General features: G+C 39.6%; 1 protein-coding gene and 1 non-coding gene across 9 annotated transcripts in view; one reads left to right on the forward strand and one right to left on the reverse strand.

Annotated features, from left to right (window-relative positions):
• The window catches only part of HECTD4 (HECT domain E3 ubiquitin protein ligase 4), a 156288-nt gene that overhangs the window by 54753 nt on the left and 77098 nt on the right, over positions 1–24437 (forward strand). For 3 of the 8 annotated variants that reach the window (XM_059677155.1, XM_059677156.1, XM_059677159.1), the window contains exons 8-21: positions 4110–4302; positions 5960–6118; positions 7902–8015; positions 9650–9790; positions 11874–12106; positions 12477–12622; positions 13922–13992; positions 15083–15188; positions 15710–15830; positions 16555–16683; positions 18609–18733; positions 21242–21395; positions 21893–21993; positions 23943–24141. In XM_059677155.1, coding sequence (XP_059533138.1) covers positions 4110–4302; positions 5960–6118; positions 7902–8015; positions 9650–9790; positions 11874–12106; positions 12477–12622; positions 13922–13992; positions 15083–15188; positions 15710–15830; positions 16555–16683; positions 18609–18733; positions 21242–21395; positions 21893–21993; positions 23943–24141 — 1992 coding nt within the window. The remainder of the gene's footprint in view (positions 1–4109; positions 4303–5959; positions 6119–7901; positions 8016–9649; positions 9791–11873; positions 12107–12476; positions 12623–13921; positions 13993–15082; positions 15189–15709; positions 15831–16554; positions 16684–18608; positions 18734–21241; positions 21396–21892; positions 21994–23942; positions 24142–24437) is intronic. The other 5 variants (XM_059677157.1, XM_059677160.1, XM_059677161.1 and 2 more) reach the window with 3 other exon arrangements.
• Positions 965–1071, reverse strand: LOC132222315 (U6 spliceosomal RNA). The gene has a single exon (XR_009450184.1). It is a non-coding gene; the product is annotated as a U6 spliceosomal RNA (small nuclear RNA).

Below are 24437 nucleotides of genomic sequence, written 5' to 3' on the forward strand. Positions count from 1 at the left end.
CCACTGAGCCACGCCGCCAGGCTTTATTTCATTCATTTTAATTCCTCTTTCAGTTGTGTTTGTAGCTTATAATTAATACTTTATTTCTTGTTCCTCAGCTCTAGGCAGTATCTCTTGTGTGCTTACTTGAAACTTCAGATTATCAAGTATAAAGAGGAGATTCCAAAGCTTCCAGAAATAAAATAAAATCTTATACAAATGATATAGAGTTAGAAAAGCACCATGCTATTCAATAGTATTACTGGATATAAAAATGGAGCAGGGCTTTCAAAATTTTGAGGGAAATTGATTTCCAACCTAGAAGTCATTAGTCAACAACCAAAGTATTAGTCAAGTGTAAAGACAACATAAAGATATTTTCAGATGTATAGCTATACAATCAAAAGGCCATAACTGCCCTGGAGGAAACAGAGCAGCTAAAATAGCCTCTTCCAGAGGCATGAAATAAAAAGTTGGGGAAGAAGGAGCCTGCTGTAGATGAAAAGAACAACCTTTGAATCATCTTTGGAGTCTGAATCAAACAAACAAACTGTAAATTAAAAAAAACAAAACACCACATACCTTTGGAGACAATTTGGAATTTGAATATAAATTGAGTATTCAATGAAACCATGGGGTTATTCTTAATTTTTTAAAAAATATGTTTTTATTGATTTTAGAGAAAGAGGAAGGGAGAGGGAAAGAGAGAAACATTGATTGGGTTGCCTCCCATATACACCCCATCCGGGGACTGACCCACAACCTGGGCATGTGCTCTGACCAGGAATCAAACTAGTGACCTTTTAGTGTACAGGATGATGCTCAAACAACTAACTGAACTACACTAGCCAGGACTCTTAATTTATTTTTAAAGTATAATAATGGTATTGTGTTTCTATGAGCAAATATCTATTTTGAGAGTTGTGTAGTAAAATATTCAGAAGTGGAATTACATGGTGTCTGGGATATGTTTTTTTTCTTTAAAAAAAAAATGGAATGCTTCACGAATTTGCGTGTCATCCTTGCGCAGGGGCTATGCTAATCTTCTCTGTATCATTCCAATTTTAGTATATGTGCTACCGAAGCAAGCACTGGGATATGTTTTAAGATGCATGAGCGACAGACGAGGCAGATAAATTAAACAGGTGTGGCAATATCTAGATTATAGTTGAATCTGGATGATGGGTATATGGAGGTTCATTATACTACACTCTATTTTTTCATATGTTTGAATTTTTTTCTCATTAAATAAAAATTTTTAACTACCACTAGTTTAGAAGCTTCTAAAATGCTGACTTAAGAAGCTAAACATAGCTACACTGCCTATGATACTTTCACATCATGGAACACTATGTAGCCATTAACAAGTATGAGGCAGATCCGCATAGACTGAAGTAGATTGATTTCCAAGTGACATTGTTTAGTACAAAAAAAGGCTGTATTTGCTACATGCTGTGTATTGAAAGTTGGGGTAGGGAGGCTGATTCTTTCTGCTATTGTCCTCCTATATTAACAGCTTTCCTCTCTCAATGGACCATTGAGTACATCATACAAATTTGTTAGAGCAGCAGTCGCCAACTGGTGGTCTGGTCCACGAGGTCCAGAAGTTTGGCAACTGCTGCATTAGAGGATATCTTGTCTTTAAAAAACAACTCTCTTGACCCTATCCGCCTCCACTCTTCTATTTCTTTTTTTTTTTTTTAATATATTTTATTGATTTTTTAAAGAGAGGAAGGGAGAGGGATAGAGAGTTAGAAACATCGATGAGAGAGAAGCATCGATCAGCTGCCTCCTGCACACCCCCCACCGGGGATGTGCCTGCAACTAAGGTACATGCCCTTGACCGGAATCGAACCTGGGACCCTTCAGTCCCCAGGCCAATGCTCTATCCACTGAGCCAAACGGGTCAGGGCCACTCCTCTATTTCTGGTGTCCCTTTACAGCAATGCTCTTCGAAGAGTTATTCTTACTGTTTTTATGTTCGTTCCTCTGTATTCCATCTTGAACCCACTTTATTAAGTCTTGTATCCTTATCACACCACCAAAACAGCTCTTCTCAAATTCACCAGGGACTTCGTCATTAATAAATTCAAGGTCAACTCTTCATCTGACTTGACCTTTTAGGAGTATTTAATGTGGTTTATCACTCCCACATTCTTGAAATTGTTTTCATTTGCCTTGTGGGACACCCCATAGGACTTTTCCTGCCCCTCCCATGGGTTTTCCCATTTCAGTTAATGGCATCGGTGACCTTCCAGTGCTGGCCAGAGACCTTTGGTGTCACTCTTGATTCCGCTTTTTTTCCTTCCCAAATTCTTTGTCCAGTCAGCAGATGTTCCTGCTCTACCTTCAAAGTGTATCTCAAATCTGACTACCTCTGTAAAGGTGCTGCATGATCTGGGCCAGCTCTTCACCTCCCACTCGCCCCACCAACCACACTCCCTGCGCTCATGCCACTCTAGCCACAACTGGCCTCCTTGCCGACAAGCCAAAATAGCCAGTGTGCTCCCATCCAGGGGCCTCTGTGCTGGAACCCTACAGATAACCACATGGCATGTTCTCTCACTTTTTAGGTCTCTGCTCAAATATCACCTTATCAGAAACATCAATGATGTGTTTTTTTAACCTGTATAAAATATTTCATGTAAAATAAAATCATGTCTCTTTGTATCGCTTTTTCCCTGTTTTATTTTTCTTCATGGCTGTTATTATTACCCGTTATTTGCTTATTTCTTCACTGTCTCCCTCGCCTAGAATGTCAGCTCCAGGAGGGCAGGGACCTTGGTCTCTTTTGTGTACTGCTGTGTCCCTAGGTCCTAGAACACTGCCTAGCACACAGTCGGTGCTACTCTGCACAGCTCCTTCCTGGCTACGCTCCTGGGTTTGCTTGCTTTCTCTTGCCTCTTCTGTTACCAAATTTTCACTTTGGATTGCTTTGCTTTTTATTTGCTCCTGATAAGCCTTGCCACTTTGTACTCCTATTCGCTTTTATCTCTACGCCCACAGCTGCAGGCCAGCCGTGCCACCTTTATTGGTGGCACCAGTTTCTGAGACTCCAGCCAGATTCAGGAGCCTAGGTCTGGAAGGGGGTGTGGGATGCAGAAGCTGCATGAGATATATGTGAGAAATTGGACAGCAAATGGAAGTGGAGAAAAGGGATGGTATTCCCATGAGCCACCAAGCTTGTGTTTAAGATCTAGAAACCTGTGAATATTTGAAACCAGTAAGTTAATAGGGAGACACTAGCAGTGAAGAAGCAGACAGAATTAAAGGGAACAGTTAGAGAGGAGGCAGAGGTGGAAGACTTAACCTTAAATAACATGAGGTGAAGTGCTTCTTCCTCTGAATTAAGAGGAAAGGAACAATAATGAGGCTGAAAACAAAGATTCTTGAGTTAGAAGAGAGATGAGTGTGAGCAGCTTACAGTAAGTGGTCTGGATCTTTTTAGCAATAAAGACTGCCAAGTGGTCTGCTTAAAGTCAAGCTCAAAATTGGTAAAGGAATTTTGAAATCACCACTCCAGGGATTTTGCCGGGGAATAATCAAGTGATGAATGAGGAGCTGCCAAGCACCAGCAAGGATCCAGTTGATGTTGGCATTTATTTTTAGCTAACAAAGTCTGCCTTTCTCTGGGACTGCTCGTCCAGTGCCCAAGCAGCTGGGGCTAATGTTAACTGCTGTTAATGCGGAGTTTGGGCTTTAGCCACTAATTCGATTTCAAGAAGACATTACCCTCCTAGTTGTACTTCATATTAATAGTAAATCAAAAACTGATTTGTTTTCTTCTCAGTGTGCTTGTACCTGTCAGATGCTTGTAATTAGTAAGAGCTGCCTGAGGAATTCAATATAAGGAATTGTAATCTATGACCTTTGGTAGAATTTATTAAACTCGGCTCATTACTTTTAGAAACTGGGCTATTATGAAGAATGAAAGCTCTCAAACTTTGCATGGCTTTTCCTTTGTTCTCAGTAGTTTCTGTGGAGCAGTTAGGTTTTGAGGTTTACCCCTACTCAGGTACAATTTTTGGAAATGGTTTTTGCGCAACTAGATAATGCAATTTTCAAATAGAAATTTGCTAACTACATGGAAACAGATGTCATTTAAGGACCTGTTTTTCTTTAAATATTAGGTTGAAAATGGTGTGTATGTGGCCAGTCCACTTCAGGAACGCACAATTCTAATGAGAAAAGAGGGTGAATCTGCGAAAAGCATTAATGAGATGCTTCTGAGCAGACTTTCCCGCTACAGAGCTTCCCCATCCGCTACGCTGGCCGCCCTCACTGGCTCCACCATTTCCAACACACTGAAAGAGGACCAAGCAGGTATGCTGCCCTTCGCTTACCACCTGTTAGCTTGGATAGCTCCATTCAGCTAGATATCTATAATTTAAGATTATTTTTTAGAGCAGTTTTAGGTTCACAGCAAGCTTGAGAGGAAGGGACTGATATTTCCCATATACCGCCTGCCCCAGCACATACATAGCCTCCCTCATCAATATCCTGCAGCAGATGGTATACTGGCCACCCCTGATTTCTTTAATTATCTTCATAGTTTTTCCTTTTCCAGAATGTCATATAGTTGGAATCATACAGTATGTAGAGTTTTCAGATTGGCTTCTTTCACTTAGTAATATGCATGAAATTTCCTCCATGTCTTTTCTTGGCTTGCTGTATAATTAGTGAGAGCTGCTTGTGGGATTCAGGCAATAGATATATATATATTTTTAATTTTGTAAGTCTGCTTGAGCCAGACTGACGACTTATGCCAGGGAGCAAGACCTCAAATGCTCCCCAGGCAATACTTTTTATTGAGCACATACAGTGCACCATATAAAAGCACTTCTCTTTACGTAATTCACCTTTTTGTCTCTTTCCAATCATTGCCTTTTTTTTTTTTAAATTCCAAGCTAATACATGTTGTTGGCGATGGATATGAATTAGCATGAATCTTTAATAATTTAAAACAGCTTTATCTTTAACTGTAAACACCTTCTCATTAATTAATTGATTTTATGTTTAGCATATGCTTCGTAAATGTAAAAAGCTCATATTTAACATTGTCTTCACCAAATACAATCTTGACCAAGCAAGTAAGAGGCAAACCTCCCACAGCAGATGGCTTTTTCTAGAATTTCATTTAGTGTTTGTACTTTAATATTTTAGAATGAATGATACATTTATAGAGCTTGAAAAGTAAAAACAACATAAAAAGTTATATGTAGAGAAATCTTGATGTATTCTATATTTTGCCCCGAACCTGCCCCCTATAAGTAACTATATTAATTTTAATCTTTACAGAGTTCTTTAGGAAAATAAAAGTAAAGACAAATTTGTGTTCTTATTTTCCTCCTATTCTTAATAAAAGGTCACCTACTAAGCACACTGTTCTGAACTTCTAAAGCAGGAGTTCTTAACTGGGTGGGATAAACAATCTCCCCCACAGTTTTAAATACCATATGTGTCCATCATAATTTTCATCACATTTTTGAGGTTATCTATAGGCCAGAAAAGATTAAGAACCATTATTCTTGAAGAGTTTACAAATTACATACCAGCTATGTGAATTTATACCAAATCATCAACTGTAGTAAAAAAAATAAGGGTAGAAAAATGGATCTGGATTAATATGTTTAATGAATTTTATGCAATTGTATGCTTTAATTCTTTTATATATTGAAATGTTAGGAAGAGAAAACATTTGTGATTAATTCATTATAAGACTGTCAAAAACTTACGAGTTTATGTGAGAATTTAAGATGGGTACTGTTTTATTTCCACAAGTCTCAGGAGGCTTGAGGCCAAGCCAGGGAGCCAGAAGATCATTATTTTTTCCTTAGCTTGTTACTTCCTGTTCTATTTTATGAATCTGGGTATTTTCTTGTATGAATCTGGGGACCCCTTCTTATCCTCTGATCTGTTTTGCTAACAAAATTAATGTGTGTAAAATATTTCTACTCACCACTTTCATTCTTTTCATCAGCAAATACTAGCTGTGGGCTACCTCTAAAAATGCTTCGGAAGACGCCCATATATACCTGTGGCACATACTTGGTGATGCTGGTCCCACCTCCGGGGGGATCAGGCAGCTCTGCCACCCGGTCTCTTTTTGGTGGAACAAGTGGTTTATCGTCTTTAAAAAGTAAGTGAATTTTATTTTTGACATTTCTTCTATTTTGTTGCCAACTTCGTTGACATTTGGGTTGTTTATGCTTTCTGGCTATTTGAACAATGCTAACATTCATGTACAGGTTTTTGTGTGGACATGTTTTTATTTCTCTTGGGTTTATACTTTGGAGTTGAATTCTGGGTTAAATGGTAACTGTATGGTTACCCTTTGGAAGGACTGCCAAACTGTTTCCCAAGGGGACTTCACTGTTTTCCATTTCATCAGCAATGTGCAATGGCTCCAATTTCCCTACATCCTTACCGACATTTGTTATTTTCCTTTTTTTAAAAAATGTTATTATAGCCATCCTAGTGGGTATGAAGTGTATCTCATTATGGTTTTGATTTGTATTTCCCTAATGACTAATGATGTTAAACATCTTTTCTTGTGCTTATTGGCCATTTGTATATCCTCTTTGGAGAAATACCTATTCAAGTCCTTTGGACATTTTAAAATTGGGTTGTCTTGACTATTATTCGTTTTATGAAACTCTTTTTAGTCTCCTTGACGTGGCTTTTTCTCTCAATTGAAATTGGCCCCATTTGATTAAAGGAGGTCTTCACTGTGCTATTTTTTTCGCTAGGATATAGCTTACACAGGGAGTCTATTTTAGACCAACAGATCAATAAATACTGAAATTCCTTCTGTGTCCTGTTCCACATTGGTCACTGTGGGGGCTACTCAGCAAGAAGAAGTGGTGCTAGCCTTGAGGAGCTCAAAGTCAGGTTGGGAGAAATGATGTAGTTGTGAGAAGCAACTGGAAAATGCTATGTGATAGTGTATCAGTGCCTGGACTGTGGGGAGCCGATAATAGTGCTGTGGAATCAGAAAGAAAGGGTCATTGAGGGGTGGGGTAGAAGGGAGTGACTAAATGAGTTCTTGAGTTTCAGTTGTGAAAAATGGATATTGTTCATATAACTGGCCAAGTGAGGGGAAAGGCATATGCATGTTGAACATACGCATGGTACAATGAAAAAGATTTGGAGAAGACCATTTTGTTACTGTGCAGGACGGAACAGTAGAAAATAGAACAGAAACAAAGGGCACAGTTTAGATTATAGCTCATGTCAGGCATGATGAGGATCTGGATTCGTAGGGTGATGGGCACAAGAAAAACAAGCTCAAGTGACACAGGGCTCGAATTTTATGTTTGAAAGTGGGGGAGAAAATAGTATCAATAGCACCTAGTGCATATGAGCTGGTATAGGTGCTGGACATATTTTAACTCATTTATTCTTCACAAGAACTATATAAGATTGGTACTTTTATTATCTTCACTTGCACATGAGGAAACTGAGGGGTTTAGTAAATTTCCCAGGATCACACAGAAGTGGTAGAGCTGTAATTCAAACCCAGACACCTAGAGCCCATGCTGTCGTCACTACGTTTTCCAGCGTTAAGGGAAAAGGCCAAAGCGTCTCCAAGTTGTAGTGTCCCTGCCTGGAAGGACAGATGTTACCTTGTGACTTAATGATCATAACTCCTTTTGCTAATCTATATTGAAAAAAGCCTCTATGCAAAAGTGGCCATTTAAAAACCACTTTCAAAGATATGGTTCACTATTTAGGAGGATATTTTGTCACAGTTTTCTTTTTGTGGTCTTAATGTGTGTATTCTGTATCATTGTTACCATCAATAGACAACAAAAAGGGGTGATTTTTATGAAAGTCTGGTTAAGAGTCTCAAATTTAAACTTTGAAAGTAGACAGACCACCATTTTAAGGCTTATTAAACAACTTAATGTTTGTTTCTGAAGTCCTAGCTTCAAGCTTGGTGTATAATATTTCGGATGGTCAGTTCACAAGTCGAGCCGATCTCATAGATGCTGCTGGAAGCTCACTGGGCCGTGGTGCTCTTGTACCAGGATTGGGTAAGAACTAAATGCCCACTTCTCCTTGGCAAATTCAGAGTGTTAGCAGTGTCTCTCAAAAATCTTGCCAATTTCCTGTGGCATTCCAGTTTCCTTGAAGGAAAGGTTTTTTTATACTACTGTTTAATGGGGGTTAATATAAGAAATTGCCATGTGAAATTCCTCTGCATAAATTGCTGTTGTAGATACTGTCCATTAGGTTGTGTAATGATGCCTAGAATAAACTCTTTAAAATTCATGCAATTTGCCGAAACCGGTTTGGCTCAGTGGATAGAGCGTGGGCTTGCGGACTGAAAGGTCCCAGGTTCAATTCCGGTCAAGGGCATGTACCTGGGTTGCGGGCACATCCCCAGTAGGAGTGTGCAGGAGGCAGCTGATCGATGTTTCTCTCTCATCGATGTTTCTCTCTCATCGATGTTTCTAACTCTCTATCTCTCTCCCTTCCTCTCTGTAAAAAATCAATAAAATATATTTTAAAAAATAAATAAATAAAATAAAATAAAATTCATGCAATTAAAAGGTTTATTTCCTGTGAGGAATTGGTATGCTTCTTATTGTTTGAAAATGAGCATTATGTAATACTAGGGGCCTGGTGCACGAAATTCGTGCACTGGGTGTGTGTGTGAGGGAGTGTCCCTCAGCCCAGCCTGCCCCCTCTCACATACTGGGAGCCCTCAGGCATTGACCCCCATCACCCTCCAATCGCAGGATCGGCCCCTTGCCCAGGCCTGACGCCTCTGGCTGAGGCGTCCGGCCCGGGCAGCGGGGACCTGCAGCTGCAGTGGCCCCACGATCGTGGGCTCCGCTTTAGGCCCAGGCAAGGGACCCCTAGCTCCTGGGACTGCCAGCTTCGACCGTGCCCAGCTCCCATCGCTGGCTCCACCCCTACTTCCTGCTATCACTGGCCAGGGCGGAAAAGGCACCTGATTCTCCGATCATGGCTGGGGGGCAGGGCAAAGGCGGCCCTGGGGCCGCCTTTGCCCTGCCCCCCAGCTCTTAGCTCTCCCCTGGGTTTCCGATCACTGTCAGTGGCAGGGGGCTTCTTCCTGCTTTCCCTTTCGCCTCCCTGCATTGTGCCTACATATGCAAATTAACCGCCATCTTGTTGGCAGTTAACTGCCAATCTTAGTTGGCAGTTAATTTGCATATAGCCCTGATTAGCCAATGAAAAGGGTAGCTCGTACGCCAATTACCATTTTTCTCTTTTATTAGTGTTGATTAATGTTGATTTTTCTCTTTACCTTGGCTCCTAGGAAGCTCATATCTTAAGTTTTGGGCTTAGTTACTAAGGCTTTATTGGGTATTATGTTAACTAGTCCTATTATATCTGGGTTTTAATGTAAGCCATTTAGATCTTTTTGGGAATTAAGGTCATATATAAGTCAGTTACTGAGAACTGTCTTTTCCATGAGACTTATTCGATTTTCACATAGGAATTAAGCAAAGTAGAAATTGAATCCTGCTTTTTTGTTGAGCCCCAGTCTAATGCTTTGCCAAGTAAATATATGGGAGTAGGTGTGGATTGTTAGCATTGGGGAGAACCCTTGCCTTTCCATTCTTTGGCAGTGCTTATGAGAACTTTGTATACAGCAGGGGATGACATGACAGTTGAATAAAGAATGCTGTTTTTATAGGTGCCTGTTACGATACAGTAAACAACATGCTATGGACCTGCTCGAATGACTATATTGATCAGTGGTGTAATCCTGGGAACCAGGCCTTCCATTACGTGTGCCAGAGACTCGGAGTCAGCCACATCATCACCGAGCCCAGAGGTGAGGTGCGCTCAGTCTTACAGGAAGAGATTTTCCTTAAGACATAGAGTACAGCAGCATGAGGAAGTGAGAACATGGCCCAGACAACAAAATGGGTCAACAGCCTTCCCTCTTGGAACTTAGAAACCTATCCTTGCTATCTGATTGGTTTATGATTAAGGAAATAAGTTTATAAATAATAGAGCTTTTGAGGTAGTCCATAGACGTTTTTATAGGAAAATTACATTTCTTCTGCATTTGTCAGAACTTTGGCACAAAAATTGCTTCTTTATTTGTACTTGGCATGGGATTATATGCTATTATAATATTTTATATTGATAACTTACTTATACATAAGCTTATAATTAGATAGAATTATCAATAAAGGATCTTTATATTTCTTAATATTAAGATTTTTAATATTAAGTTAATTTCCCCCCCAAATGAGTTTATTGGTGTGGTTTCCCACTCCTCTGGATTTGGGTGCTTTTAGTGCTGCTTTTCCTCCTGTTGGCTGACAGGACAGTGGAGCAGCCAACACACAAAACCACCGTTTGTGCTCAGCTGAAGAAGGTGGTGACTTCATGCGTTCTGGGCATTTCCCGTCCATGAAGGAGGAATTGGGCTCTGCACCAGGCCCCTGTCTCCTCTGCTCCTCTTCTGGAGGTGGTCCCTAGCGAGAGGCATGTTGTCCTGGGGAGGTGTCACTGCTTAAAATCTCCTGGCATTGAAGTCAGCTCTAGTGGTATGGAGGGATGAGTAGCTCAGCAAATTCTCCCCCTATAAAGCAATGATAAAACTGACAAAGAATCAAAAACAACTATTTCTAGGCTCTGGAAATTGACAAAGGCATACACCAAATTGAGAAGTGGGTATCCATTAAAAAAACAAGAACAAAAACAAACCTGAACTCGGGGTTAGAACAGTGGAAGTCTGTGGTGTTCTTAGCTGGGATGCTCCCATCTTCCACCTCAAGCTTGATCAGCTCAGTGATGCCACCAGGTTGGGGCAGATTGTGTAAACCAGCATCTTTTCGGCCAGAGGGGGCTGACTTGATTCGGAGCAGAGCTTGGGGAAAACACATGCCCGCAGCATTCTCAGTAAAGACTAATAGTATGAACTTGAATTCTATTGTTATAAGATCAGGGACTCAAAAGACACAGAATCAGTGGGCCCCAGTCTGGTGTTAGGATTAACACAAAATCAAAAAGTTTAGTTTTAGCAAAGTTTACCTTCTCTTCAGTTTCCTTGAGTCTTTTTCTCATAGTTCCCAGTGCCCACAACCCTTTTGCAGCTGTAAGGTTCCCCCACCCAGGCCTGCCTCTCCAAGATTACGTGCTTTCCTGTTCTTTTTAGGCAGTTCATTTCAGCTGTTTTAGCAGAAAGAAAGCAATCTTTTTTTTTTTTTTTTTGGTACTTTGCCTATTTGAATTTTCACCTCCCTTCCTTGAATTTGTTATTATATAAGATACTTGTCAACCCTCACAAGGTTGGATCAAAGGTTATTTAGGCTGTGGTGACTAAATGAGGTAAAAATGTTGAGGTGTTGTGGGAGGAGATATTTCTGAATCAGGGAGAGATGGTGAGTTCTACCATAGAGGAGCCATAGAAGATGGAGAGATTTTATTAGGATGATTACCAGCATGGGCTCTGAGTTGAGATGGCCAGAATTCAAGTCCCAGCTTTACCACTCATTAGCTTTGTGACCTAGGGTGAGTTACTTAACCCCCCTGACTCTTGATTTACTCCTTTACAAAATGAGGCTAAAATAGTCTAAGTTTATAATGATGTTGTAAGGTAATGCATGCAAAGCATTTAGCCAGTTGTTAAGATATAGAAAGGGTGGTAGCTACTTATGCTCTTAAAAAAAGAAAATTCCCAAGTGTTTTCACCCCAGGACTTTGGCAGGGAGAAAGATTCTCTAACAGTAGCTGAAGCGACAGGAACCAAGATACTCTCTTTGTGTGTGTGTGTGTGTGTGTGTGTGTGTGTGTGTGTGTGTGTGAGCGCGTGCGCGTGTGCACCTTTTATAAGTCAAAAGACTGCTCCGTGGGGACTGCCACTAAGATGTCTTTCCTCACTGAGTTTCCTTTTTATTTTCTAGAAGAGGCTATAACCACGAATGAGGTTATAAACCAATTATTGCACCACGTTGGTGCGATGTGCATACACCAACTCAATCTTCTTGCTACCAACCCAAATCTTCCAATCACAAGTGTCCTGGGCAAACAGCATCCGATCGAAGCTCACCATCTCAGCAGTATTTGTGACATTATGGAGAAGGCCATGGTTAATGGAGACACCTGTATCATACGCTGCATTCTTGTTGTCTTTCAGGTAAACACACTGTTTTGAGATAAATAAGATATTAGAGAAAAAAAGAAACACACACCTTGGCTTCAGCCAGCTAATTTCTACCAGAAGAAAATTTAGTAACATTCCTGTTTTGCATCTTACCACATTCTAATCCTATAACTAGGATTATCATCATATTCATTGCACAGCAGTTAATGGAGTATTGCTATATGTAGTTCATTGTCACTGATCTATGTATATACAATATTTACTGTAATTATACCATTACACAATAGAAGAGATTGTGGTTAAAAATCTATTCATAAGAATATCTATGTGTACTTTCTCCAGAGGGATAATTTTATCCCCAGTAGAATGAACACTTTTAGATATGCCCTTTATGTTTCTGTAGGTGGTATTTAAATTTTTCTTCAGCCCACAAACTGAAAGGAATCGAGACATTATTCGACGGTCAGGATTGCTTCTTTGGCAGCTGTTGATGGCACCAAAAGATCAAATTTGCCTTGAAATTCAGAAGGAAGTCTGCCTTGCCATCAGGTAATCAGCAAGTAATTTCCATAGCGCTCTCTTCAAAATGCTTCCCTTGCATTGCGTCATGATCTTCCTGGCCAGCTGGTAGCATATACATCTCTTCCCCCATCCCATCCGTCAGAACCTCGTGAACAAAGGATAATTCAACTGGACAGAGGCTATGGCCCCACTCCCAGAGGACCCACGCCATCTGTGTACCTAACGTCATCATTGGATCTTAAAAAAAAAAAGACACAAAAAAACCCATTAAGTGGATGTTTTGATGGTTTATAAGTGGATGCTTATCTCACTTGGGAGAAAGTGTGGCAGGGTGGTTAAGAAGCTGGCTTTGGCTGCAGGCAGACCTGGGTTCTAGTCTTTGCTCTGCCATTTACTGGCTATAACCTAAGTCTTCTGTTTCCTCCATTATAAAATGAGCATAAAAGTAGGTTTGTGAGATTTTAATAAGATAAGGCCTGACACAAAGTTACGTGCTCAACATGTTAACCTTTTAAAAATCTACTTAAAACCTTGTTAGTCAAGAGGGCAGAGTTTATGTACCATTGTCTATTATCATTTAATATACACATTAGTACAATGAGCTTTTATCCAGGATTATAGCCTTATTATGACCAAATATAATTTAGTGACCAAGAGAGAACTAAGTGCTTGGTCTGGAAGTACCATGTGACAGGGGTGAGCAAAGGGTGAGGGCAATTTTTCCTTCCACAGTAGGTCATGCTTTGGGTCTCTTTTTGTTGAGACCATTAAGGCAACAATTAAAATCTTGTGCCACAAGACAGCTCCTGGGGCTGATGGTTATTACCTTTCACTATCTTGATGGTAGTGATGCTTTCATGGGTATATACATAGGTTAACATTTAACATGTATACTTATTATATGTTAAATCTCATTAAAAAAAAAAAAAGAAAAAGAAAAAATTCTGGTGCTATTTGCAATACCATTCTTGGGAAAAGCTGAGAATTAGAAAGTCCCCTTCTCAAATGCTATTTTGGAGGGCACAACCTGCATATATAGCAGGTTTGGCTCCATTGATTTTTTTATAGCGCAATTCTCTTTAACTAGTTCTGCATCTGGCCTCATTGAAGTTATCATTTTGGTAACTCACAGACAAGAGAAAGATAGGGAAACCATCAGTGGACTATATCACAACATGAATTTAGATTCAGCTGCTTTTTAGTGATGAACTGTCCCTCAGAGTGTTATGTAACCAAACTGGCATGTTTATAAAAATAAAAGTTTAAGTAGAGTTTGGGTTTTCTAGAATATTTGTCTAAAAGCATTTGACTTTTCTGTCATTTCAGCTCTGGTTTAAATATCTTGTACCCAGGTGAAACTGAAATCAATAACTTACTTAAGCTGGTCTTAACAGAAGGTGAGAATTATTCTTTAATTATCCTTGAACTACCATCCTTTTTTTTGTCTCTAAGGAAACAACTGGATAATAAGATAATAGATTTTTTTTCCTTCATATCTGTAAGTCAGCATTAATTTTTAAAATGTATCTACACATATGCCAACCCTTCAACTGGATCGGAAACAGGAACCATGTTTTATGTACCTTCAAACTCTATAAACCTTTCTCTCTCCTCAGCTTAGAAACTGTTCCTGCTTGTAGATTTTTAAGGAACATTAAAGATAATGACTTTTTGGGGATTTCTAAGCCAGTTTTTCCCCACATATTAAAATACAACTTCAGCCCGGACTGGTTTGGCTCAGTGGATAGAGCGTTGGCCTGCGACTGAAAGGTCCTAGGTTCGATTCTGGTCAAGGGCATGTACCTTGGTTGCAGACACATCCCCAGTAGGAGGTGTGCAGAAGGCAGCTGATCGATGTTTCTCTCTCATCGATGTTTCTAACTCTCTATCCCTCTCCCTTCCTCTCTGTAAAAAATCAATAAAATATATTTAAAAAATAAAATAAAATAAAATAAAATACTTCAGCCCTAGCTGGTTTGGCTCAGTGGATAGAGCGTCGGCCTGCGGACTGAAGGGTCCCAAGTTCGATTCTGGTCAAGGGCACATGCCTGGGTTGCAGGCTCAATCCCCAGTAGTGGGTGTGCAGAAGGCCATCAGTCAATGATTCTCTCTCATCATTGATGTTTCTATCTCTGTCTCCCTCTCCCTTCCTCTCTGAAATCAATAAAAATATATTTTAAAAAAATGTAACTTCAAAGTTAGACTGAACAACAACATTCATCATGCCAAAGACACTACATTTATAAGCAACATTAATCTAAGGAGTTAGAAGTCACACTTTGTGATATATCAATGGGGTAACTCCACTTAAATCAGGATGCACCACATTGGCTGTGATGTGTTCTTGTTCCTTGCTTGTGTAAGGTAAGTATAGGTGTTGGGTGCTAGGTTATCAATAGTCTGCTCGTTAAAAAACTTAAAAAAAAAATAACATCCTTTTCTAAGTGTAAGTACCAGGGTTGTTTATGGAGCTTTGTTCTGTGTTAGGAGAGAGGAACAGTGGCCTCTCCCAGCTGCGGGATGTGATCCTCACCAATTTAGCTGAGCAGCTTCAAAACAACCGATTTGGCAGCGAGGACGATGATCATTACAGGTGACACCAGTTATCTTAGTCACTGCTAGCTCTTTCTTTGTGTTTTTCTCAGTAATTAATTTACACTTAAATGTGATCAACTTTAGTCTCCTATACTATCTAGTATAGCTAGCACGTTAAAGTTTAAACCATAGATCAGTCGTAAGACAATAACAGTTGCCATTTAGCACGTTTCAGTTTTATCAGTGATGTAACTTGGGCCTAGGGAAATTTAGCATTGTTTTCCAAATTGCTGGTTTGTGAGAGGGTGAGGGAGTGGTTAGAGCTGGTGAGGGGAGAAAGGTGTTGGGGTTTTTTGCTGTTTATAAGATACTTGGATTAGATGCTTGGATACCATTTTGTTGCTATTAGTTTAATTTAGATAATATACCCAGCTGTTAGTATCCTTAGTAAGATGATTTGCTTCCAGACCCAATTAGCTTTGAATCTTCTATTTATCATCTTATGCCAGTTGTGTAAAATGTATCATTTTATTACTAAACCATCAGTATCTTATTGTTACATTTTTCCTGCATTTAAAGACTAAATGATGAACTTTTACACTACATTCTGAAGATTGTGGTACGAGAATCCTGTATCTTAATCACCAAGTGCCAAACTGTCTCTAAAGATGATTTTCAAAAGCTCCTTTCAACTGTGCCTGTAAGTAAAAATGTATTTATCCAGTTTGATTGTTCTAGAATTTAGTTGTAATTTTGATGTCATGGGAGGAGGTGAGTGCAGTATCCCCCTGCTCCACCATCTTGACCAGATCTCAGTAAAAATGTTTTTAATTAAAGTAAAATTGAACCCAGTGTTTCTGTTTTCATTTTCCTGTGTTGAGGTGTGTGCGTACGGGGTGGACATAACTGATGAAGGTCCATGGATGGCTGTGCTTGTCCTGGAAATGCAGAACTAGACAAACGCTCTTGAAATACTTTCTCTAAAGAGGATGCCTCCTGCTCTAAGTGTCGTGTTTTTGTTCTGTTTTAAATAGTGAGGATTTCTTCCCAGTTAATTTGAAATTTAGCATTGTTTTCTAAACTGCCAGTGTTTTACCGAGACTGATAAGAACCAAAATTCTTTTAAAGGTTTTGGTAGTCTTCTCAATGGAGGGGAAGGAGGGTGGGAAAGAAAATTATTAAGAGGCAAAAATTCAAGTATGTGAGTGATTAGTGAGAATTATCCGAAGGTAGAAAGTCATGGTAAATGTATTAAATTCTATGTCAAAAGCCAAGTGGAAAAAATCACCTGAGAAACTAACTTAGTTTGTTTTCTGTACTCTCTCTTTTGCTTCCCTTGTGGAAATGTTTTAAAAACATGTGGATCACATGATCCCTTCTTTCAGTAGATCTAGATCATTTAAATGCCCTTATTTGTATTGAAGGCTGCATCCTCCTGCCTGCGTTATCTGATGGCAGTTCAGAACCACCTTCTCAGTAACACTATTTTGATTAAACCTGATGAGAATGATGACAGTGACAACTCCTTGCAGGGAGAGACATTGAAGGTACAGGTAAACACCAAGCTTTATTCTAACGATGCTTTCTACCCAGCGCGTAAAGCACAGCTTAATTGGCTATATCTCTGTGTATTATGATGTCGGATTTCACCACGTGGCTTATATTTTTGTGAGAGGTTTTATTGGGCCACTCATTTCACAGATTTTTATGTCATTGCACAGTGGTTACCATATTTGTGACACTCTCATAATGTGTCATTCCATGTACTCCTGTCAGTCTTTTCATGCCTTTGTTCATTTTTATCTTTTTTTAAAGAACTATGAAATATGGCTCTTACAAGTGATCTCATATGCACCTGAAAGTTTTATTTATATATATATAGAAATATAAGTAAATCCAGGGGCATAACATTTTAAACAACTTTGACATTTTGGCCGGTTTATTATATTCTCTTTATTCAAATAACTTTAAATAAATGATAATTTTCTCACTATCTTCATATTGAATAATTTCGAACCTTATATAGTTCGTTTCATTTTCAGTAATTATTTTTAAGTTAGCTTCTGTGTAAATTCAATAATTTGTTTGCACATGGCAATTTATAGCAGTCCAACAATCTTTAATAGCATTGTTAAAATTTTGACAGATGCTCAAGGCTGTATTTGCATTGTTCTTCAGAATTTCATCTTTGTGGGACAATTATAGAAATCAGTAAAAATTGCTTCTTCCCTAAAGTGTTGACCAAACACACTGAAAAATTAACCAAGGAAGCCATAGTTAAAGATAAAATTCATTACACTTTGCCCTTTTCTTACTCCTTGATGTATATGTACTATGTAAATCATACACATGCTAGTTCATATTTATGAGTTTATCTCATTATATAATCAGTTTTTAAATAGGCAGAAATGCATGAATAAATCATTTAACTTGCTGATACTATTCATTACCTTCTCTTGCCTTAGTTTCCTAATCAGTAGAAAAGGACAATAACATCTCTGTTGTAAGGTTGCTGTGAGCATTAGAGACGAGACATGTAAAATACCTGGCACTGTGCTACCGCCAGGTGTGCAGTCAGCAGATGACGGCTCAGATGGTCAGTACCACTTAAACGACGCTTTATCTCGTCTGGTCAGTTCAGAATTCTCTTTCTCTTAATAACACCAAAAAAGAAAGAAAAAGACCCCACAAAATTCCAACAATGAAAACCAGTGTTTTCTATTTGAAAGGCTAAATTTTATAAATTCTTAACCCATGGAAAGAAATAATCTTGGTAAAGGCAGAATAGACTGGGTTGTTTAGTATTTCTGGGAAAAATAAAAAACACAGATTTCATCTAATGGGTTAGTTTGGTTATATTTTTTAATAGAAAATAATTGTAAACTAAACATTCCTATGACCTTAACTAGTGTTTCTTACATTATTTAGTGTTTGTACCCCCATGAACTCTCTAATAATTATTTTTAATGTTTAATAGCCTGATACTTTAATTTTTAGCTCAAATGTAATGGTTTAAAACATTAAGTGAAAAGGTCACTTGTACTGTTTCAGAATGTTGTGTTTTTGTCTCATTTTACTCACCGCCTCTACATGCGCCTTTTACTGTTCTGTTTTTCTCTTTAGCTTTCCTCACACTACCCAAGGCACTCTTCCACGGGACACTTTCTGGGCTGGCCACCGGGAGCTCCCTTGTGCTGGAGGGGATGGGAGAAATGCCTTTCTCCTGGGGACTCGCGTGCCCTTCCTCCCCCCCCCCCCCCCAAGGAAATACTGCCTATTTCTGTCAGCACTCCCGACCTTAGCCTCCCTAATCACATTACCACTTCCCATCCTAGCGGAACTTACTGCTTTGGGCTTATTCTGGCCACCTCATTATTTAATTTGGAAATGCATCATAAAATATGTCATTTCATGTTGTCATTGTGAGTGCATGTTCATCACAAAGCTTAAAAATAACACTATGGTATTTTCTACCTAGGAGCTCAAGGTCAGTATTCTGGCTCTTGCCACCCAGATCCTGACTGGATGTGATGAAGTGTTGGAAATGCTACAGCAGGTCACAACCGCCCTCATAAATAGTGACATACCTGACCGTGAGCAGAGGTGAGGAAAAGGATTGTGAACTGTGACCTGCTGCCCTTCAGGAAGAACAACTTGATTATGAAAGTGAAATCTTTTATCAGATATTCAGTTAATATACAGGGTTTTTGTGAGAATAAGTTGAAAGGGCAGGTGTTTCAAAGCCAAGTGCAAAAGAACTCTTGAATGGTAAAGAGTTCGATTCCGGTCAAGGGCACATTGTCCAGGTTGTGGGCTCGATCCCCAGTTGGGTGTGTGCAGGAGGCAGCTAGTCAGTGATTCTCTCTCATCATTGATGTTTCTATTTCTCCCTCCCTCTCCCTTCCTCTCTGAACTCAATAAAAAAATTTTTTTTTTAAAAAGAAGCATTGCAAATTCTTTAAAAAAAAAAAAGAATGTGTCTAGGTAATCATTTCACAATATACAGATATGTCAAGTCATTACATTGTTCACTTTAAATTTATACAATTTTATATGTCAATTAGATCTCAGTAATGGTGTTTATAGGTGTGATTGGGCTAACAGTCGTGAACTAAGGGCAGCAAGGCTGTGGGGGCAGCATCGGCTCTGACCTTCGGGTCTTGTACCTTCATTAGTCCCTAGCTCAGCACCATGTGCACTTAGTTTCTCATGATAAGCACCTTAGGGAGGTAGCAGTGACTTAGTGATGCTGACAATTAACTGCTATGCAAAGGATAACAGTGACATGATATCTAAGATTTTACTGTAATTTTACTGCTCCAGACATAGGAGTGACCTATATATAGGATGAACGTCTCATCCCCAGGAATAAAGCCTTTTCTCAGTTCTCCCCATTAAAATTTCTGCTGTGGTTTGCTGTTAAAGATGACTTACATACCATGCGTGTTGATGGTTTTAACGTTAGAGATGCTGCTCTAGAACAATCCTGCAGTATAACTTTTCCTTCAGGCACCCATCTGTCCCTACGTCCCTGTTTCTGAGGCTCTCCCAGGGAGTAGGTGGGCAGGGTGGAACTGAGAACAATGTTGCATTTGGGCTTGTTAAGGCATGTAAGGTCCACTGTTGGCAAGTGGTACAGATCTGCCCTGGGAGGAGATACAGTCTGAGAGCCTGGGAGATCTGAGCTCTGTTTCTGGTTTCAATCCCAATATCCTAAGTAGTCTTAGAGAACTTACCTAACCCACATCTTTCTTTGGGTAAGTCACATATCTTAATTCTTCTAGCAGAAGATTAGGATGTTAAGAATATGACTAGGTGCCCTAGCTGGTTTGGTTCAGTGGATAGAGCATTGGCCTGCAAACTGAAGGGTCCCAGGTTCGATTCCGGTCAAGGGCACATTGCCCAGGTTGCAAGCTCGATCCCAGTTGGGGGTGTGCAGGAGAATCAATGATTCTCTCTCATCATTGATATTTCTATTTCTCTCTCCCTCTCCCTTCCTCTCTGAACTCAATAAAAATATTTTTTTTTTTAAAAAAAGAGGCATTGCAAATTCTTTTTCTTTTTTTAAATATATTTTATTGATTTTTTACAGAGAGGAAGGGAGAGAGATAGAGAGTTAGAAACATCAATGAGAGAGAAACATCCATCAGCTGCCTCTTGCACATCTCCTACTGGGGATGTTCCCACAACCCAGGTACATGCCCTTGACCGGAATCGAACCCGGGACCTTTCAGTCCTCAGGCCGTCACTCTATCCACTGAGCCAAACCGGTTTCGGCCATTGCAAATTCTTTAAAAATAAAAAAAGACTGTGCCTAGGTAATTATTTAACAATATATAGATATATCAAGTCATTACATTGTTCACTTTAAATTTATACAATTTTATATGTCAACTAGATCTCAATAAAATGGGGGGGGGTGATTTTAAAATCAAATGAAAAATCTGCCTGCCTCTGTACCCCACACAAGCCAGTTTCTCTAGGCAAAAGTGGGGGTTACTTCTGTGGGTAGGTGAACTGGTGGTGTAGCCACTCATTTTCTTGCTGTCAGAGACTCAGGGCAGCCCCAGAGCCAAGGGAGCTCTGCAGATGGTAGCTACCTAGAATAGCCATTTGCCTACCTAGAAGACCCATTTATTTCTTTTTTTAAAATATATTTTATTGATTTTTTACAGAGAGGAAGGGAGAGGGACAGAGAGTTAGAAACAGTGATCAGCTGCCTCCTGCACACCCCCTACTGGGGATGTGCCCACAACCAAGGTATATGCCCTTGACGGGAATGGAACCCGGGACCCTTGAGCCTGTAGGCCCACGCTCCATCCATTGAGCCAAACTGGTCAGGGCTAGAAGACCCATTTATAAAGCGCTTCAGAGGTGCTATGAAATTCACCATGTAAACATTTTTTGTGTGTGCAAAATCATAGGTTGAAGAGGAAATCTATTGAGATTTCTGTTTCCTCAGTAGTAGAAGATGGGAAATTTGTGGGTTAAATTGCTGTCAACTATAAGTGCTTCACTAATTCAAGAGAATTAGTCAGATAAAGATGATGTCAGTTGCTTTTTCACATGCTGGGAGATTACATAAGTGCGTTTTCTTGACATTTTTTGTAGGTTAAAAGGCTTGGAACAAGTTACCAAAGCTACCATGCTTGGTCACCTTCTTCCAGTGCTACTGACTTCCCTGATGCATCCAAATTTGCAGACTCTGATCATGGCCGACGCCCTGATGCCTCAGCTAGTGCAGCTGGTACTCTATACCAGTCAGGTACGATCCTTGGTGTGCCAGCGTGCACTGCTCTGCAGCCGTGTGCATTTGCTGAAGGCAGAATAAAAATAACCATGTCTCTCAGAAGCCAAGGGAACTAACAATGAAATGAAGAAAAACATCGTGTCTTAAAAGTAAACTGAAACATTAAAGGAAAACATTTTATTTGTTTGACTAAATTATTTACTGCAATCCTTTAGCAAATACTAATTGCTAGTCAGCTATAAAAGTGCTAATCTACAGTGCTACTGAGATCCTGCCATGATATTTTGTCTTCTGAGTTCTTGGTGGCTATCGGTAACCAATATAAATATGTTCCATTCCAGCATTGATTAAAATGACGTTAAATGGTCTAAGTAGCAAAGCATTTTTTAGTGAAAGAGGGCAGACTAGGATTGCAAAAAGATGATTTAAGTGATAATTCTAAGTTTGGCTCTGGTACCATCCAGATAACTGACGTAAGCACTTTAAGACATGATGATGGTTTTGTGTTTCAGACGGCTTTGCTGCTTAAAACCCAGTGTCCAGTTTTTGCCGAGGTGGGCTGTTCCCCATGTGGTGCATCAGACCAGAAGGGCAGGCTGTTCCCTGATGAGAGGTGAGCGATGCTGCTTCCTCGCAGGAACCCCTGCCTTGTTTTCTTCTGGTGAAAGCCTAGCGCTTCTTTTACAACAGTGATTTTTAGCGAGAATCATCTAACTGAAAAAAGAAAGAGAATTCAGGGACAAAATTTTACAGATAAGTATAGAATTGCTTTGTAGTCTTATAGGAGCAGGTTAGAATAAATTTCTCCACCGATCAAGAGATTAGTTCAGAATTGACAAATTGTCAAATATTAATGATGAGGATGTAAAACATGATGACTTTGGCAAACAGTTTGACAGTTTCTCAAAAAGTTAAACTTATCTGACCCAGCTATTTCACTTCTAGAGAAAAGAGAGCATAGATTCTGACAAAGACTTGTATTGAAGGTTATAACAGCTTTAGTTAGAATAGCCCAAAAGCAAGAAACACCCCAAATGTCCATCAACAAGTGAGGGGATATATACACACAGTGGTATAAGCATACAATGAAATCCTACTCAGCAATTAAAAGGAATGAACTATAGACATATTCAACAACACAGATGAATCTTAGACTACTTAAGCTGAGTGAAAGAAGCCAAACCCCCACAAAAGGTATCCTATATAATAAAAGGCTAATATGCAAATCGACTGAACAGCAGAAGGATCAGTCGCTATGATGCGCACTGACCACCAGGGGTTAGTGCAGGAGCTCAATGCAGGAGCTGCCCCCTAGTGGTCAGTGCGCTCCCACAGGCGGAGTGCCACTCAGCCAGAAGCTGAGCTTATGGCTGGTGAGCGTAGTGGTGGTGGCAGGAGCCTCTCCCACCTCCGCGGCAGTCGGACATCCCCCAAGGGCTCCCGGACTGCGAGAGGGCACAGGTCAGGCTGAGGAACAACCCCCCCACCCCTCTCCGCTGCTGAGTGCACGAATTTCATGCACCGGGCCTCTGGTATACTATATAATTCTATTTATATAAAACTCTGAAAAATGCAAGCTAATTTCTAGTGACAGAAAGCAAAGTGGTCTGGATTATCAAGAAGAAGGAGGAAATTTCACAGGTGTATGCATATGTCCAAACTTACCAAGTTGTACACTTTAAAAAAGTGCAATTTGTTATATGTTAATTACATCTCACTAAAGTTGTCTTTAAAAGCATTGATCAGAAAGGAAGGACTTCTGGGTTTCTCTAGAGCAGTATGCTATCCAAGTGAGCTTTGTGCAGTAATGAAAATGTGTATTTTTGTTGTCTAGTACTGTTGGCGACAGCCACATGCTGTTATCCAGTATTTGAAGTGTAACTAATGTGACCAAGAAATTAAATTTTAAATTGTATTTAATTTAGATTCAATTTAAGTAGCCATATTTTGACTAAGTAACTACCATATTGGATAGCACAGAGCTGAAAGAGAATTCCACAGCAGCTAAATGCAGGATTGGGAGTTTGTATCCCACAACCTGGGGCTGTGACATCCTTGAGAGTTCAATTATAATAGATAAGAGGAACTTTGAAGATACTTTTCTGAAGTAAAAATTACAGTATAAAGTAGTTGCATAGACTTATGGAGTTTTCAGCAATTGATGTTCCGATATCAACAAAAGGAACCTTTATAGGATGCTGATCCTGTGGGATTTGGAAACCGGCCAATTTAAATGCTTACAGTATCTTCTTTTTTTTTTCCCCTGAGTAACTTTAAATGAGAGTTGGCGAGGTCTCTTGGGTATGACTTCCGCCTTGAAAAAAGAGAGGGAAATGCAAATATATTATATAACAACAACAACAAAAAGAACCTAATATGTAGGATTTTTTAAAATGTTTCTGATCGCCACTGATATCAAGCATTCCGAAGCCACAATGTTGTCATACTGCATGCTGTGGAAAATTAAAGTGACAGTTCTTAACCTATTCTATTTCACTGTGTTAATTTTCTTCTTCCTGTCCTTGCTGCTAAACTAGTCATGTTCTCTTTGTCTGATTGTAGGATGCTGGAAGAGAAGGAAGAGCCAGGCTTTCTCACTGGTTTAAAGATTCCTGCTCCATGGGCTGCTGGCAAGACTGTGGAAACAGTCCATCCTGTCAGAGACAACTATAAATTTAAAGAGACTGTCCACATCCCAGGAGCTCGCTGCCTGTATCTTAGATTCGATAGCAGATGCTCTTCACAATATGACTATGACAAAGTAAGCAAGAACCGCTTTAGAATTGGTTCCACCGCTAATAAGCTGATTATCTTTATATGCTTCTTATTTTCCTTTGCTGCTTGTCATCATTCTTGACGTATTTCTGTCTGCAGATATCTCTTAGGAGAGCTTCCCTAAGATAATGCCTTGAAGGTAGTGATTGGGGGAGTCAAAAAGCCAGCACCTCTGGGGTCTAAGAACAGTGTTTTAATAACATGTTGAAAGTGGGCTTTTGTAAGTTTTCAAAGTTTAGATCCGAGTCAAAGGAAATTTTTCTTTTTGTTCTGCTTACTTCC

This window comes from Myotis daubentonii, chromosome 19, assembly GCF_963259705.1.
Source record: "Myotis daubentonii chromosome 19, mMyoDau2.1, whole genome shotgun sequence".
NCBI lineage: Eukaryota > Metazoa > Chordata > Mammalia > Chiroptera > Vespertilionidae > Myotis > Myotis daubentonii.